The sequence below is a fragment of the Martes martes genome, assembly GCF_963455335.1.
Source record: "Martes martes genome assembly, chromosome: 15".
In the NCBI taxonomy this organism is placed as follows: domain Eukaryota; kingdom Metazoa; phylum Chordata; class Mammalia; order Carnivora; family Mustelidae; genus Martes; species Martes martes.
In genome coordinates, this window is record NC_137903.1 from 33,007,114 (window position 1) to 33,022,838 (window position 15,725).

At 52.5% G+C, this 15,725-nt stretch overlaps 1 protein-coding gene across 1 annotated transcript; it reads right to left on the bottom strand.

Annotated features, from left to right (window-relative positions):
• Window positions 1-2,635: 2,635 nt before the first annotated feature.
• FCAMR (Fc alpha and mu receptor) lies at window positions 2,636-15,064 on the bottom strand (the record flags this gene model as incomplete). The annotated part of the gene is made up of 7 exons (XM_080824491.1): window positions 2,636-2,788; window positions 5,216-5,343; window positions 5,964-6,082; window positions 6,741-7,500; window positions 8,400-8,738; window positions 13,478-13,787; window positions 15,050-15,064. The coding sequence occupies 7 exons, from the start codon at window positions 15,062-15,064 to the stop codon at window positions 2,636-2,638; spliced, it is 1,824 nt and encodes a 607-aa protein (XP_080680617.1).
• Between the last annotated feature and the right edge of the window lie 661 nt (window positions 15,065-15,725).

Genomic DNA, 15,725 nt, shown 5'->3' on the forward strand with positions numbered 1-15,725 from the left:
TTCCCTAGTTCTGTTCACTCTGAATCAGAGAGTGAAAAATAACATTTCTTGGGGGGTCCTGGGGTGGGGGAGGGTTGTCTTCGTCATTTGGGTGGCAGAGCGATGAAGGCAGGGACTGTGGTGGGAGCCCCCTGAAACTGGCGGGGTCTTGTCCCAAAGAACTTGCTGTGAAGAGCCGGGAGGAGTGAAGCTGGGCTGGAGAGTTGGCCTTGGTCCAGAGCCTCTCTCAGTTTCCCTGGGCCAATCCTAGAGCCCCAGAGACTTTTGGTCTCTGTTTTGAGAGGCAGGAACAAATGAACCAGCCTCTTCTGAAGTTTCCAAACTGCTCTCTTGCCCTCTCCTACCTCCAGACCCTGTCCAGGGAGGGGCGGAAGGAGGAAGATTTTCAGAGTAGACATCCAAAGTCAACAGGCAGGGTGTCAGGTAACAGGGCCCAGCCCCTCTCATAAGCCACTGGGGTCCTTCTGCAGAAGTGCTGTTTCCTTGTTCCTGATCTGAGCCTGGCCTTCAGCCCACAGTGTGCCTGTCGGACGGCCACTGGAAAAACATCCTCTGTGATCCCTGCAGCCCATGCCCCTCCGAGCCTCAACATTCCCATCTGTGCAATGGTATAAAATCCACTTTTTCTGGGGATATGTACTATAGTTAATTTTTAGTTGTCTGTGCTGTGCGGGTGGAGTCGTGTGCTGGCAAAATGAAGAGTGTAGGCCGTTGCATTCACTAACCATCTGCCCTTTCCCATGCCAGGCTCTACAGAGGCAAAACTCCCCGATGCTCTTTTCCTGAACTCTTGTCTCAAGGGCAACATCTGACCTTGCCGGGCAACATGGAAAACACCTTTGGTCATGGTAGTCCTGGCGTTTCCTCTCTTAGCTAAGATCCTCGGGGGGAGTCAGGAATTTGTAACATTAGGGAAAAGAGTGGCCTTTCTTTGACCTTATTCTCTCAGAGCAGAACTGGTAGATCTAGACCAAGTCAGCAAATAAGCAAAGGTTGGGAACTCAGCCAGAGGTTGGAAAAGGCAGAACAGAGAAGACTCTGGATGCTAACCAGGGAATTTGTGTCTTCAACAAAATGGGACCAGGGGACACATAGTGGCTGACTGGCCCAGTGCCCCAGTGTTCATGATTTCTACACCCCTCCAGAAGTGTGGGATAGTGTCCTCCCCTGCCCCTCTGCTGTCCTTCTGGGTTTCTGCTGACCCCTTCGGGAACAGGCAGGGGGATGACAATTTGTCCTCCTGCTTAGAGTGAAGGGAGCAGGCTGGCCCCGGGGTTGTGGGGAGTGTCCTCGAGCCAAGTGGCATCCCTTAATGGGAAGGGAAGAGCTTGGTGGGCTGGACCCTGCCAGAGGGTCTGTTGCCTTTTGTGTAGGATCTCCATTTCCATCGAACATTTGTCAAGCTCTTAGCCCTGGAGTGTCTGTACCCTTGGAAAATAATCACACAATTCATGTTGACTCGGCTTAAGTGCATTACAGATCATTCCGTGGAAATACCTTCCTTTCTGTGTCTGACTAAAGCTGTGTTTAAACTGATTCCGGAGTTCCCAGACCACACTAGCTACTGGAGGAGAGGAAGAAAGCCCAAAACCTTAATGGAGAACAGTGACAAGTTGCCTGGGTTGTCAAGCATTTGCCCTGGGTTACCTAAGATGGATGGACATCCCCACAGGGAATGAAAGGTCTGGGCTCTATAATGCCGGGAAGGACCTCGGGGCAGTGACTGAAATTTCAGCTCTCCGTTCCAGCTCCATGAACTTGTATGCTTCGCTTAGCCAGGCTGGGAATCCACCCGCTGGGTGACCAAAGAAAACAAATCACTGGAAATGATTATAAAACCTTCTACACACGGGCCTAACAGGAAAACAAAGAAAGCTCTCGAAGGTTAAACAGGAAAGGACCTGAATAGATTCCAGGACATAAACCCAAGTGAGGAGGAAGGCAGCCAGGGGTATGGATCAAGAATTTCTCCATGAGAGGAGACTGCTTTGCGTTCAATTCTCCACTTGCCCTTTCCCTAGAGGTCTAACTTCTTCGTTTCTCTGACCTCAGCTTTTGCATCTGGAAAGCGAGAATTCTCATGCCTGCCTTACAGAACTGTTGCATCAAGTGCAAAGCAAAAACCAAGGGAGGTGCCTGCTACGCAGAGATACCAAGGCAAGGAGCATCCACATTAAGAGCTCTGCCCTCTTGGGGAGAACCTGCTTGATCACGGGAAAGTCGGTGCTCCCTGCATCTTGAATTCTAAATCTCCACAGAGACTTCCCTGATTCTAGCCTAGCGATGGATGTTTCCCTGCCCCTCGTCCCAGTGATGTGACTACCATGCTAGCTGGGGATAGAAGACAAAAGCCAAGCCACTGACCATGCCACGTGGTGGAGTTGGCCCACTCTGTCTGTTTGACTCCTGCCCCACTGCAGGCATCAGTTAGCCCATAGAGGAAAGCTATAAAGACTTGGGGCTGCCCCATTTCTTTCCAGGTGAGAGTTTCCCTCTGATCTTATCTCTGCCTAGTAATAAACTGTAGGCCCTGAGACTCTGATCTTGACTCTGCTCTGACACTTTGAACTATCGCCGGCCCCTCCTCCTGGCAGACCTCAGCTTCCCCTAATGCACCCGGACGCGCCAACCGGTTCTACTTCCGGAAGTCACCCGCCTCCAGCCACTTGGCTAACACTCTTGCCAGGCTGCTCCCCTCTTTCCCCAAGACGGCATTGTCAGACTGGGCTTCCTCCCCGCTGAACCCCAAGCAGACACTGTTACAGGAGGTTGGAGGAAGGAGAGGTCCCTGAGAGGGTTATTCAGGGGGAGGCAGGGGGAGGCAGGGAAGCTTATGAAGAAGAGTGGGGCCTGATCCTTGACATCAGAGTGGGAACAGGACAGTCTTGTATGCTTGTATGGCTTAGCTCAGGGGTTGGCAAATCCTGGCTCTAGAGCCAGATCCAGCCTGACACCTGTGTCTGTAAATAAAATTGTGTTGGCTCACAGCCAGTGTCATTTTTACGTATTGTCCTTGGTCGCTTTGGGGCCACAACAGCAGAGCTGCCTAGTTGCAGCAGAGCCTACATGTCCTACAAAGTCTAAAGTATTTACTCCCAGGCCCTTGACAGAAAAGGATTGCAGACCCCTGCTTTAGCGCACCCAGCTTTCCCAAACAGCGATCCGAGGAACCCAGTCCAGGGAGATTGCATCACCAAGACACCAGAGTCCAAAACGCTAGGGAAACACTCCTAATGTCCCCACACCCCAGGGCTTTTCACAAGGTACCTTAGTGTATCAAAGGCTCCAAAAAGTCATATGCACAAGAACCCATTTATTGTTTAACCAGCATTTCCCAAACTCGTCTGATCTACCGCAACTTTTTTTCTTCCCTCAGAACACCTCTTAACGATCTTGAGAACTCGCCTTCTGTGGACGCCCCTGGTAAACACTGGGTAGGTGGAATGATCCTTTACCGCCTGAGTTCTCAGCCTGACCCTGTCTCTAATGGGCCAAGTGACCTTGGCTGGACGGCCTCCGCCCCCGCACCCGCTTCCTCATTGGTTGAATGGGGTAATGTGGCTCTTCTGGCTTCCCTGTCCCTCTTACAGACTGTGCAGGAGGGTCACTGAGAACTGACAGAGTGTTCATAAAAATTATCTGGGGCAAGAAACGGCAACGTCATTGATTTTATTAGTTTTGCTTTGATACGTTGTTTAGCAATGGCGAAGAGAGAAAGCACTAGATAAAGATTAGGGGTCCCCTTTTCGGATCCTTACTCTATTACTTGCTAGCTTTAACCAGATTACTTCTCCCCATAGGGCCTCAGTTGCTTCACCCAGGACTCTAAGCCTCTGTTAGCTCTGAAAGCCTATGATTCCATTCGGCTAGACACATCCAACTTCCCTACTTCTCTGAAACAATGGGGTCTCTCTCACCAACTTGGAAGACTAAATCTCCGTGATTTTCTGGGGACAGCATCTGTGCTCAGCGCCAGCTGAGGTGGTATTAATGGAGGGTTTCTAGTGTTGCTGACAACAATGGAGGCAGGGCTGATCCTTCTGGAAATGTCGATCCGAAAATTCTCAACTGGATACCAGAGTCCTTCCTTTCTTTCTCTCCCATTGCTCAAAGGCTGCTTTGCCCAGACACAAAGTTCAGACAGCTGGCTAACAGATTTGACAGAATAAAAGAGCAGATGTGACCCCTGAAAAGACAGTGGGAGCAAGGGTGGAGTGAAAGTTCCCCGATAGACATGGAATGAAGTGTTTATGAAGCAGAATCCACATAAAATTCCTTCTGGCCACCTTCTCTGTGAACACCGCCCTCCCCTTAAAATGACCATTTCCCAGCTTCATCAACAGTCCTTTGGATATTAAAGATTTATAAACAGCGGAACAAGAGGAGCTTTATGAAGAAGGTGAGAATCTACTGAAAAATTCCCTCCTCATCCATGCGTTTAGGAAAATACCAGAAAATCTTGCCTGGGTGAAAAGGTCTGTGGCATAATGAGTATGGGCTCAAATGGGAAGGGGTGATTTGAAGAATGGGGGTTCTTTTTGGTTTCCATGGAGAAGGCACCTTCCACTGGAGTCAACCAGGGGAACTCCCAAATGAAGGGGACTCAGCATCTCAGAGGCCACTAAGCCTATGCCCTCCAGTCGGCCTTTCAATCTCAAATATTTATTGGGGGCCCCACAGAGCTGGAGGTCCTCTGGGGACTCAGTGAGGTGGATCTAACACGATTACTGCCCCACAGGAGCTCAGAGTGTACTTGAGAAGGCAAGCGTCATGTACACGAATCTGATGAAATGTGTGCAGCAGGCTGAGCGCTAACGGACTTCAGAAAAGAAGGCGGCTAGCAAGGGCGAGGAGTGGTAGCTAAGAAGTTACAGCAATCAGAGGACTCCTATATTTTCAAAACCCCAGGAAAGGAAATTCCACACTTTCCTAGGTGACCTCCACCAGGGTTCAATCAAACCTTTCTTGAAGCCTTCTCTGAGTCATGCATCACCTGCGGCTGTGGGAAGTGCTTGACCTTCCTGGGCCCAAGGGAAGCCTCTGCTTCCCCAGAGGGAGTGTCCACTCCATTCGCTCCGCTTCATACAGGCAGAGGAAGAATGAGGAAAGGCTGAAGCTATGGTCCTTCGTCCTGGCTCTCCTTCCATGGTGACGGAGCAGCTTATGCTTCCATTCCTCGGGGTCCGGGGTGTGTCTCTGGGACGGTCAGACTGACCTGGGGAGGACAGTCATCCTGGAGCATGTTCCTTTCCGTGTGGGGCAGCTGGTCTGGCTGCAGGCTCAGTGCCAGGAGATATGTCATCTGAATCAAGGTGACTGCTGCTGTCCTCTCTGTCTCCTGAGCTGCACAGACACAGAGCGTGCTGTGAGGGGACTGGGGACTGAATTTGATTCCCTGAGAACCCCAACCCCCCACCCCCGAAAGATGCTGGGAACTTCCTGACACAGAAGAACGCAGTGGAGCCCTTTGACTGAAGAGGGTGGGGCCGGGCCTTTGGGGTCCTGGCTGTGATCATTGTAGTCTCTTCTACCTGCTCCCGTAAATCTCACCCTCTCTTCATCAGAGCTAACCACTGTGGAGCACTCATTTGGGGAGCATTTAAACATGGGCTGGAAGAGATTTTCAGCCAGGCCGTGGAGAGGGCACAAGCGTAGTTCACTCCCACATCTGGGACCTCCACGTGGGGACTGGTCCTGCGGTTCGCATGCCTGTGGGGAACGTCTGTCTTGCCTTCCTCTGAGGAGCCTCTCCTTCAGCTCTGGGATGTCACTGAGGCGTAAGTGCAGAGACGGTTCCCCCATTTCATTGATAAACCAAGGCCAGGAGCGGTGAAATGGCTCAAACTAGAACTTAGCATTTCTCTCTCCAGAGGTCTTGTCCCCGACTCCGACCCAGTCCCGAAGGTGTCCGAGCAGAACAAACACTCCCTCCCCAGCCTCGGGGCTACTCCAAGGGCACTCACTCATCTCCTTTGTCTGGAGCTTCTTTTGCAATAGGCCAAAAGCCACAAGGGCCAGGGGGCACAGCACCGTGGAGACGGGAATCAGGATCCGAGAGATGTTTTTCTCTCCTGGAGAAGCGCTGCAGTGGAAGTAGCCGGTGGGGGGAGAGAAAGAGCACAGGGGAGGGACGGTTGGAGCTGGACAGGAGACTGAAGGGCATATGGCCCTCGCCCCTCGCTTTACAGGTGAGACGCTAAGGTGGGGGAAGTTGGCCGCCTTCATTCCCACAGCGGGTTAGTAGCAGGGCTGGGACCAGAACCCCTGTCTTCAGGTTCGCAAGCCCTGAATCCTGGTCCCCACTGCACTGCCCAGGTATGGGCCCCCCTGGGGGCCAGTGGGAAAGAGGACCGAGTGAGTCAGGTCACCCACCCTGGGCATTTGGCTCTGCCACAATCTTTCCTTGTGGCTTCAGCAAGTACCTCCCCTCTCTAGAGCTTTTGTTCCTCATCTTTAAAAAAAAAAAAAGTCCCAAAGTTTCCACCTAAATATTCTGTTTTCCTAATGTTTAGATTTTTACTTGAAAACCACATGAAAATACTCTGGGTTTCTTAGCAAGGACTCTTGAATCTTGAACAAGGGAGGTCTGTGATTTTTATGGTCCTTGCCCTTTGTTGTCCTGGGGTTACAAAGAGAGAAGTGAGCACATGGAGTGGGGTACAGAGGTCAGCCCACGGAGGAGCATGCCGGGAGTGGGGCAGATACGGAGCCCCGGCTGAGACCAGGGTCTGGGAGTTTACCTCATCATGGAGGACCTCTTGCCCATGGGCATCACGGACCCAGCAGCTGGGGCCTGGCTTGGTGTGGCTTGGGGATCGCTGTCTCCAACAGGCATGTCTAGGTCCCCTTTGGTGGCTTCCTGCTCAGACGCCATCTCTATGCTGGTGGGTCCCGGGGTCCACACACTCACGGCTGGGGTGCTTCCTTCGTTGGAGCCCAGGGCTTGTGGCTGAGCAACAGTTGTCGCTGTTTCTGACAGGATTTCCTGCACCCATTTTCCTGAGACCAGAGTTGATGGCCTAACAGTCCCTGGGACCTTCCCAGTGACATCCAGAGCTGTTCTGACCCGGTCTGTTTCTTCTGGTGGTCTATCGGCCTCAGTAGCTGTCTCCCTCTCTTCCTCACTGGGCCTAGCTGTATTTGCTACTGAGCCTCTGGTGTCCCACACCCAAATACCTTCTGTCATTCTGGACGCACCTCGGATTGTTGAAGCCGGACTCTCTGGAATGGGGACTGTTGCCCAGACAGAACCCTCTCCCTGGCTGGCTGTCCCCACAGCTACTGCCTCAGTTGTCCCTGGGGTCTGCTTTCCCTCAGCTGACGCTCTTGTTTTGTTGGTTCCTGGAGGCAGAGCAACTCTGTCCCATCCTGTCCTCTGTCTTTCTACAGTCTGGGTGGTTCCTGAGGTCTGTCCGTTGGCCGCTGGTGACACTGTTTCAGAGGATCTCATGATGCGCTCACCTGCAGCCAGAGTGGCTGAGGGGTTGGTGCTGGAAGGATCTGTGAACGGCAGAGGGAGACCACATGGGAAGGCTACCCTGGTTGCCCGCAGGATTTAGCAAAGGATTTAGTGTGCCTGCTCCAAAGGACTGCATCCTCACTAAGCCACACAGTCTTTGGTTAATATGTTGGAAAAAATAAAAATTAGGGAAAACCAGGCGTGTTCTCTAGCCTGTTGCACATACTGACATTCTGTGGTCCTTTCTCCTTGTTTTATGCCCACATTCTCTCTACTGAGCCGTCCCGCACTCCCACGCTGGCCCCTTTTCCGCAGCCCACCCCGTACTGCTTCTCAGACACAGCAGCCATCTCAGCAGATATATGAGCAACATCTCACCGGACACATGCAAACCCAGGCTCTGCCTGCTCCCTGCCATGCCACCTGTCCCTGCCGGCCACTGCCTGGGCCCCCTTCCGTGGACTCTGGGTGCCCAACTCCAGGTAATGTCTCTGGATCCTACCAGGCAGAGCATGGTCTTGGTAGCTTATGGGATGTCTGCCAAGGGGCTCGGTCTCAGGAGAAACCACTTCTATCCTGAATGTCTCACGTGGTCTGCTTGTCTGAACAAAGAGATTTCGTGAGCCTAAGAAGCTGCATTATTCAACTCGCCCCCTTCTTGGAGTCCTCTCCAAGTATCCAGGCCACAGAATTTGGGGGAATGTGGGCAGGACAGCTGGCATGCATTCATTTAGGCAGTTTTCCAAATACCTACCTTCCTTCTGAAGGTAATTGCTTTCTGGAATGAAAGCTGACTTCCTAAAGTCCCTGTGTCACCCCCCAGCTTTTCCTCATCACCGCCCCTCCTTAAGCTTAAAGCCCTCTTGGACCTGTCGATCTGCTCCTGCACCTCCCCTCCTCCCCGCATTCACTTCGCCAAACTGGACCCACCAGCCCGTACCTGTGGAGACAGTCAGATTCATGCTGAAGAAGAACATGTTGTTTCTGTTCCCAATGCCACAGCGATAGCGCCCCACGTCATCCGGGGACAGTTGGGACAGCGTCACCACAAACAAGCCGCCCTGCGGGTAGTCTGCTAGGGCCACGCGGCCGCGGTAGTGGAGGTGAGTGTAGTTGGTGGTGGACACGACGGTGTGGCAGATCCGTGTCACGGGGCTTATGCGGCACCAGTACTTCCTCACGTGCTTGTTGATGGACAAGGGGCTGTAGTGGCAGCGGATGGTGACAGCTGCCCCAGGCCTCCCAGACACCAGCCTCGGGCCTTTCAGTGCATTTGCAGCTGTGGGCAGAGAGCGGGGGAGAAAAGTCAAAGGAAATGGAGCGCTGGCTATAGTCACTGTTTGCAGGTTACAAGCTCCAGACTCTGCCGGAATTAGGGAACAGGTCAGAAAATGCCGTCCTGAAAGTGAAGGAAAGAGGAATGCATGTGGACACTTGGGAGCTCAGGAGCACCCCCAAATGTGGAATGGAGCTTCACCTAAGGCCCCATCTGAGAGACAGAAATGCGAGAATGCTCCCACCAGCTATCTAGCTAGCGCCCGTCACGTGCCCAACGTTCTCAGCCAAGTCCTTCCAGAGCCCGGTCAGCATCTGACGGAAGGGGCTACGGTTTGTTTGATGGAACACACAAGAGAGGAGGTAAGTAGGGGAGGGTGGGTTACTGTGCATTCCCCGGAGAGGGAAGGGTGCCCTGAACGCAAGAATCGTGGTCCACGTAGTGGACCAGGCAGTTGAAGAATATTCACACCTGACACTTTTCTGCAGAAATACAAACAGCCACGTACCACCGTCAAAGCACAGACGAACCACGCCGTGAACATGTCTGCTTTGGCAAGGGGCGAACACCAGGCCTGCACACGTCCACGGCCTGTTTACTGAGTGACGTGAACTTGACCTGATGTGGCAGAAACAGAGCTTGGTCTCGCACTGTCTCTTCACACTGGCTCTGCTCCTCGATAAATCTCAGGCACGATTTCAGGTGCGGGAACGTTCACGGTCTCACTTAGACTGGAAAAAGTCCAGTCTGCTCAAAACCAATATATGCAGCCCAGTCCCAGGACTGACTGCAACTCCCATCTCTGCTCCTTCCTCTGTTCAAAACTGCAGGTCAGGCCCCGCGGGGATCGCCTGTGGCGGGGCAGAGGGGAAGGTGACGGGAAGAGCTCTCTGGGCACAAGGGATATCCAGAGCTCTTCCTAGAACTTTGGCCTCCCAGACTGTTCCAGGCCGTCTGGCTGCAGTTCCTTCCTTGTAAGAACTGCCTCTCCTGGGGCCTCTTGTGCCTCCTCCAAAACCACACCTGTGACTTCGGGCCACCTGCCCTTCTTTCTGTGGTCACAGCCCTTTCTGGGTGGCCTTTGTGGTGGGGTCGCCCGGGCCAGCTCCTTTCTGTAGGTCCCACATTTGATCACAGGAAGCACGCTTTGGTCCTGCTGTCAGGAGAAGCTGGGACATGGGTCCCCTTGGCGAGCAGCATTCTACAAGTTCCTTCTCTTATTTGAGTGAACGTGAGGGGGACGTGATCCCTCCCGCCCCCCCACCCCGGGGGTGCAGGTGGAGACAAGCCCAACACACTGACACCTCTCTCCACAGCACTTCTTCAGTGAGCTCAGCTGCCCTCCCCTGATTCCTCAGACAGCTACGTGGGGGGCTGTCGCTGGCACAGCCTGCTGGGCAGTCTCTCCACGGTCCTGCACAGGCGCTTAAACATCTGGCTTTCAGATGTGGCTGCCTGGCATCGGTCGATTTGGTCTCTGTCTCTAGGGCCCTCTGAAGCTGAGAAGGTTCAGGGTTTTTTTTTTGCTTGTTTGTTTCTAAAGATTTTATTTATTTATTTGACAGAGAGAGAGAGAGAGAGAGAGAGAGAGCGAGCGCACAAGCAGAGGAGGGGCAGAGGGAGAGGGAGAAACAGACTTCCCGCCGAGCAGGGAACCTGACGCAGGGCTCGATCTCAGGACCCCAGAGATCATGACCTGAGCCGAAGGCAGACATTCAACCAACTGAGCCACCCTGGTGCCCCAAGAAGGTTCAGTTTAGTATCCAAGTTTAATATCCCGTTGCCAGAACTGGCTATAGAATGGCAAAGCCCGGTGCAAAATGGAAGTACAGAACTCCTTGCTCGGAGGCTAGTAAGCCCCATTCTCTATGATGCTAGTGGAGCATTAAACCGAGCGCCTTCTGAGTATGAGGCCCTGTGACTGCCCAGGGCACATGCTCATGAAGCCAGCCTGCCTGCTGCATATGACTTGAGGTCTAATTATAGGAAATGCTATGACTATAACACTACTCACTGTAGGTTTAATTAAATGGCATGCCACCAGCCATGTCACTATTAATAAAGCTAAATGGCAACTTTTCTTTAAAAGTCTAGAATATTCACAATTATAAACAAGGACCGTCTCAGGACAACAGTGATGGTGCCCTGATGAGGTGTTCATACCCTAGTTCTCAGGAATACTTGCAGTCGACACATGGCACATACGAGAGGCTCTCTGCCCCGTTCATTGGCAGGATGGGGCAGTCTGACCTCGCAGGAGAAGGCTGCTTAAGAATCCTGAATGAGCGGGGCGCCTGGGTGGCTCAGTGGGTTAAGCCTCTGCCTTCGGCTCAGGTCATGATCTCAGGGTCCTGGGATCGAGTCCCACATCGGGCTCTCTGCTTGGCAGGGAGCCTGCTTCCCTCTCTCTCTCTGCCTGCCTCTCCGCCTACTTGTGACCTCTCTCTGCCAAATAAATAAAATCCTTTAAAAAATAAAAAAATAATCATATGGTTTCACTTATTGGTGGAGCATAACAAATAATATAGAGGACAAGGGTAGATGGAGAGGAGAAGGGAGTTGAGGGAAATTGGAAGGGGAGGTGAACCATGAGAGACTATGGACTCTGAAAAACAACCTGAGGGTTTTGAAGGGGCGGGGTGGGAGGGTGGGGGAACCAGGTGGTGGGTATTACGGAGGGCACAGATTGCATGGAGCACTGGGTGTGGTGAAAAAACAATGAATACTGTTACGCTGAAAATAAATAAAAAATTAAAAAAAAAATAAATAAAAAATAAATAAAAAAATAAAAAAAAAGAATCCTGAATGAGCTCTTACAATGAACATTTTTTCTTACATTAATACCAAATTTTGCTTGCCCTTGAGAACTCATTTGGTGAATACCTGATCAGTAGCTCTTAGTTACATGGATTTAAGGTGTATACAGATTATATTATATGCAATTGAGAATCTATTGGGTATGGGCTAGCATTTTAGGATGAAGGGGGTGCCTTCCTCGGTTCCCTGATACATATTCTCAGCCCTTCAGTGGAGGCGAGGCCCCCATCATTTCCCTGCAGTTGTCTGTGGCTCTGGCTTCCCCTGGGGAGCAGCGAGGGGGGCCTGCAGAAGGAGGGAGCTCATGGACTGGACACCGACTCGGTCTGAGGAGCACAAGAGGTCTGAAGCTGGACAGAGGGGGAGGTTGCACCTGCAGTGCTGTCTCTTCCATCTGGCAGAGGGATGAGAAAGGAAGGAGTGTTTTCCTGGCCCAGAGGCGGGGCCCGGAGGGGAGAGGGCCACTCCACCGGCATCTGAGAGGAGGGGTCAAAGCAGAACCTGGGCAAAGGGAGGAGATGGACCATCAGGGGAACCATCTTAGTTCACAAATACGACCACAGGAGGAAGAGCCAGCTCTCCACTCCTTGCCACCCCATCCAGTAAGTGTTCCCTGCCTTCTGCCTCACCTCCCTTTGGTTCCTGTGACCCTGCTGGGGTCCCACATGACATGGGGAGGAGAGGAAAGGGAGGAACAGAGGAGAGGGCCACCATACCCCTGTGCTGCCTTCCTGACCACAGGCCTTGGGGAGATGAGGGGACATATCTTTGAAGGAAGACTGAAGTATTTAACTGCACCATTAAAAGTATCCATTCAGCATTTGAGACTTAATGGAATTGAGTTAGGACTCTTACCTACACTAATATGTTAGCAGAAAAATCATGGGCCTGCTTGAGTGTTCGCTTGAGGCAGGGGATGCTTCTACCAAAAATTTTTAAAATTTTCAAATAAAGAGGTGGGGTGATTATATGACAGAGAGTTCTTGCTCAAAATGAACTTTTGGTTCATAAACATTCTGATTTGTTTATACACCAAACACAATTATTCATCCTTTTCTTTTCTTTCTTTCTTTCTTTTTCTTTTTTCTTTTTTTTTTTTTTTTTTTTTTTGGTGTTACCAGAGCATTTTCATTCATTCATTCAATGATTATTTGCTCAGTCTCTACTCAGGACCAGGTTCTAGGACCAGGCACTCTGGGGACATATTTATCACCTTTCTCAATGATTCCCCATCACCCTCAAAATAAAATCTAGACACCGCAGCCCGGAGATGGGCCGTGCGTCATCTGAGCCTGATCTATACCTGGCCAGCCTCACCATACCAGCCTGCCAGGACCTATGGGGCAAGGACTCTGTCCTCCATCCACCCGTCGTCCCTTGTGACTGGCACGTGGTCAGCCCTCCATAAACGTGTGTCCACTAAATCACTAGATGCAGAAATGCAAATTTTATTTACCCAGCCGGTTTCTTTGTAGACTCTGAACACTTTTGAGGAGGGCAGGTTTGCCCTCGTCCCGAGTCCTGCGCCTGGCACTGAGTGTTTTTGGAATGAGGGAGAATCAACAGTGCCCCTTCTGTGCCCTGGAACCCTCATCTTGCAAATGCGGACAACTTTCAGTCAACTGGAAGGGAAGAGAGCAGAGACACTGGGACTATCAGAACAGGGAATATTCTAGAAGTGAGCATGGCAGGCATTGGCCCTCTCCTGTGAGCTCTTGCCTCTCTCATTCCCCCGGACGCAGACCTGACCCTTCCCTGGATGCACTGCATGGCCCGGGATCCCGGGAGAGAAAGCCAGGGGTGGAAAGTCTGAAGTGTCGAGGCAGCCTTGAACACCGCTGAGTGGCCCACCAGCAAACTCCGCAGACTGGGAGGCTCTGGGCCGGCTTTGCAAGCTTCACATCTGGGCGATGTTTGGGACTCACCTTGCAAGAGCAACAACATGAGGAGGATGGGCATGTTCCATCCTGCCCTCTGGATGGCGACCTGCAAAAAACACTGTATTTGAGGAAACCGGAGGGGGCAGCTGAGAAGCTGAGGGGAGCCCAGGGAGACCTGGGGTGAGGTGAGCCCTTTCTCACTCCAGGACCTCAGTGTGCTCAGCGTTGTGGCTGATGGGCCGTATCTCACCCAGAGCAGGACTGGAACTGCCTCCTTGAGAGAAACATGACTCCATCTCCCACCCCCAAGACCGCATGTTTGGCCTGGGTCACGACCACCAAGGCGAAAAGATCTCTACCCTTGGGGTTTCTGTGTTCAGAAGAGTTGGAACTCCCTCTGTGGGATCCCAGCGCGCCCCCCACCCCGACTTGCCAGCCTGGGCTCTGAATCTGAGGGAGCCTTGGGTCGTGGAAAGACCATGTGCTTGAAGTTGAAACGTAGGCGGGAGCTGTGGGGCCTCGGGGGTCAGTTTCCTCCCCGGGGAAATGAGCACATGCGTCAGGGGCTTGTTGCACAACTGAAACTGGATTGTGTTAGAAGTGCTGGCAGTGTGCTGGGTACAGAGCCGCTCCCTCCCCCTTCCCTCCTCACCCCTTCTTTTTGGCAGAAAGAGAATTGATTCCTTCAAGGGGAAGGTGGTGGGGTTTCTCCGGGCAGTAACAAGGACTTAGACACAGACTCTCTGGACAAGCCGTTGTCGGCACAAGAGTTCTATTCTCTTTCTTCTCCATCACTTCTAGAAGGCTCTCCCTGTCCTCCAGTGCATGCTGATCTCCCCCTCTGGTCTCTCCTGTGGGCCTGGTGGGACTTTGTGTGTCATCGCTCTAACCCCAGGCTCTGGGACAGGATGCAGCATGGTGCTGGAGCGAGGACCGACCACTCTCGGAATCGACACCATACTGATCCCCAGTCACTAGCCTTTTACTGCTTGCTGATGATAAAGACTGAGACTGTACATTATACTTCATTTGTAGTTCCCCTTAGCGTTTTCATGGATGCTTTTGGGTTGATTAAAAATCTGTGCTTTACATCTGTCTACTGCCTGCAGTTCTTAGGACCTATACATTTAAAAAAGAAAGAGAAAAAAGAAAGAGAGAGAGAGAGAGAGAAAGGGCAAACTAGTTAGCTATCATAGTCTCCTTCTCCCTCCAATCCCGACCTCACTAATGCGGAGCACAGGTGAAGATCATCAGTGGTCTGACCCAGGGGCTGGAGATCCTCACCCAGCCCCACCCTTGTCCAACTAGACTAAACCACGCAAAGCCACTGGCCAAGCTGGGACATAGGCTTAAGGAGGAGAAAAGGGAATGGGGGAGGCAAGAAGAAGGGGGAGAGGAAAGGAAGGGCAAAGGAAGAGAGAGTAGAGGACAGGAGAATGATTGACTCCATGGTTTGGCCCCATAGCTGCGAACCATCCCCTCAACTTGGCTCCATCCAGCCATCACCCCTAAAGCCTTGCCCTGCTCTACCAGGTGGAGCCCCGAGGGTGGAGGAAGTTGGAAGAGTCCTTGGGCTCCTCATGCCTCTTTTGTGCCCTCTTAGCGATATGCCCCTGCCTTGGGTGCCGCCATGGCCGCCCAGCCGCCCGCCTCCCCCCGCCGTCCGGGGTTCTGGCTGCCTGCCTTCACCAGAGGCTCTCCCAGGTGTGCCTGCGCCTAATCTGCTGTTTGTTTAATGTCCACCAAGCCCGGCTTCCTCGGGGCTTGTTTTTCTAGGGCACTAGGTGCTGACACGGCCCACGCGGAGGTCAAAGTCTTGGCACCACACCACCCAGTTCCTCGGAAGTCCACCGGTGCAGCAATCTCTAGGCTCGGGAGCAAAAGCCACCTCACCCCCGAGGGGCAATGAGGAAGCGTGTGATAAAAGGTCTCCCGGGAGTTATCAGCCTTGATTGGAGGCTGAAAGGACAATATCGGAGGAAATGTCTCCGAGCGGCTACCTAGCCAGTGACCTTCAGAAAACCTTCCTCCAGGATACAGAGAGCCCCAGCTCAGCAGCCTGGGGCTACAGGCCTCTGTAATAATCCACAGCATTTTAGGGGATGAGGCCACTTGGGGGGCTGCTCTCATCCCCTGGTCCTGCTGGGAAGGGCACCTATTCATCTCCAGCACAGGCTGGTGTATGACTCCCCAAACCCCTACCGCCCCCCTGAGGCCCACTTCCCTCCTATTCCTACCCAGGGGCAGCAGACACGAAAGCGAGGGATCCTTGGTGATGTAGAGGGAAGTGCTC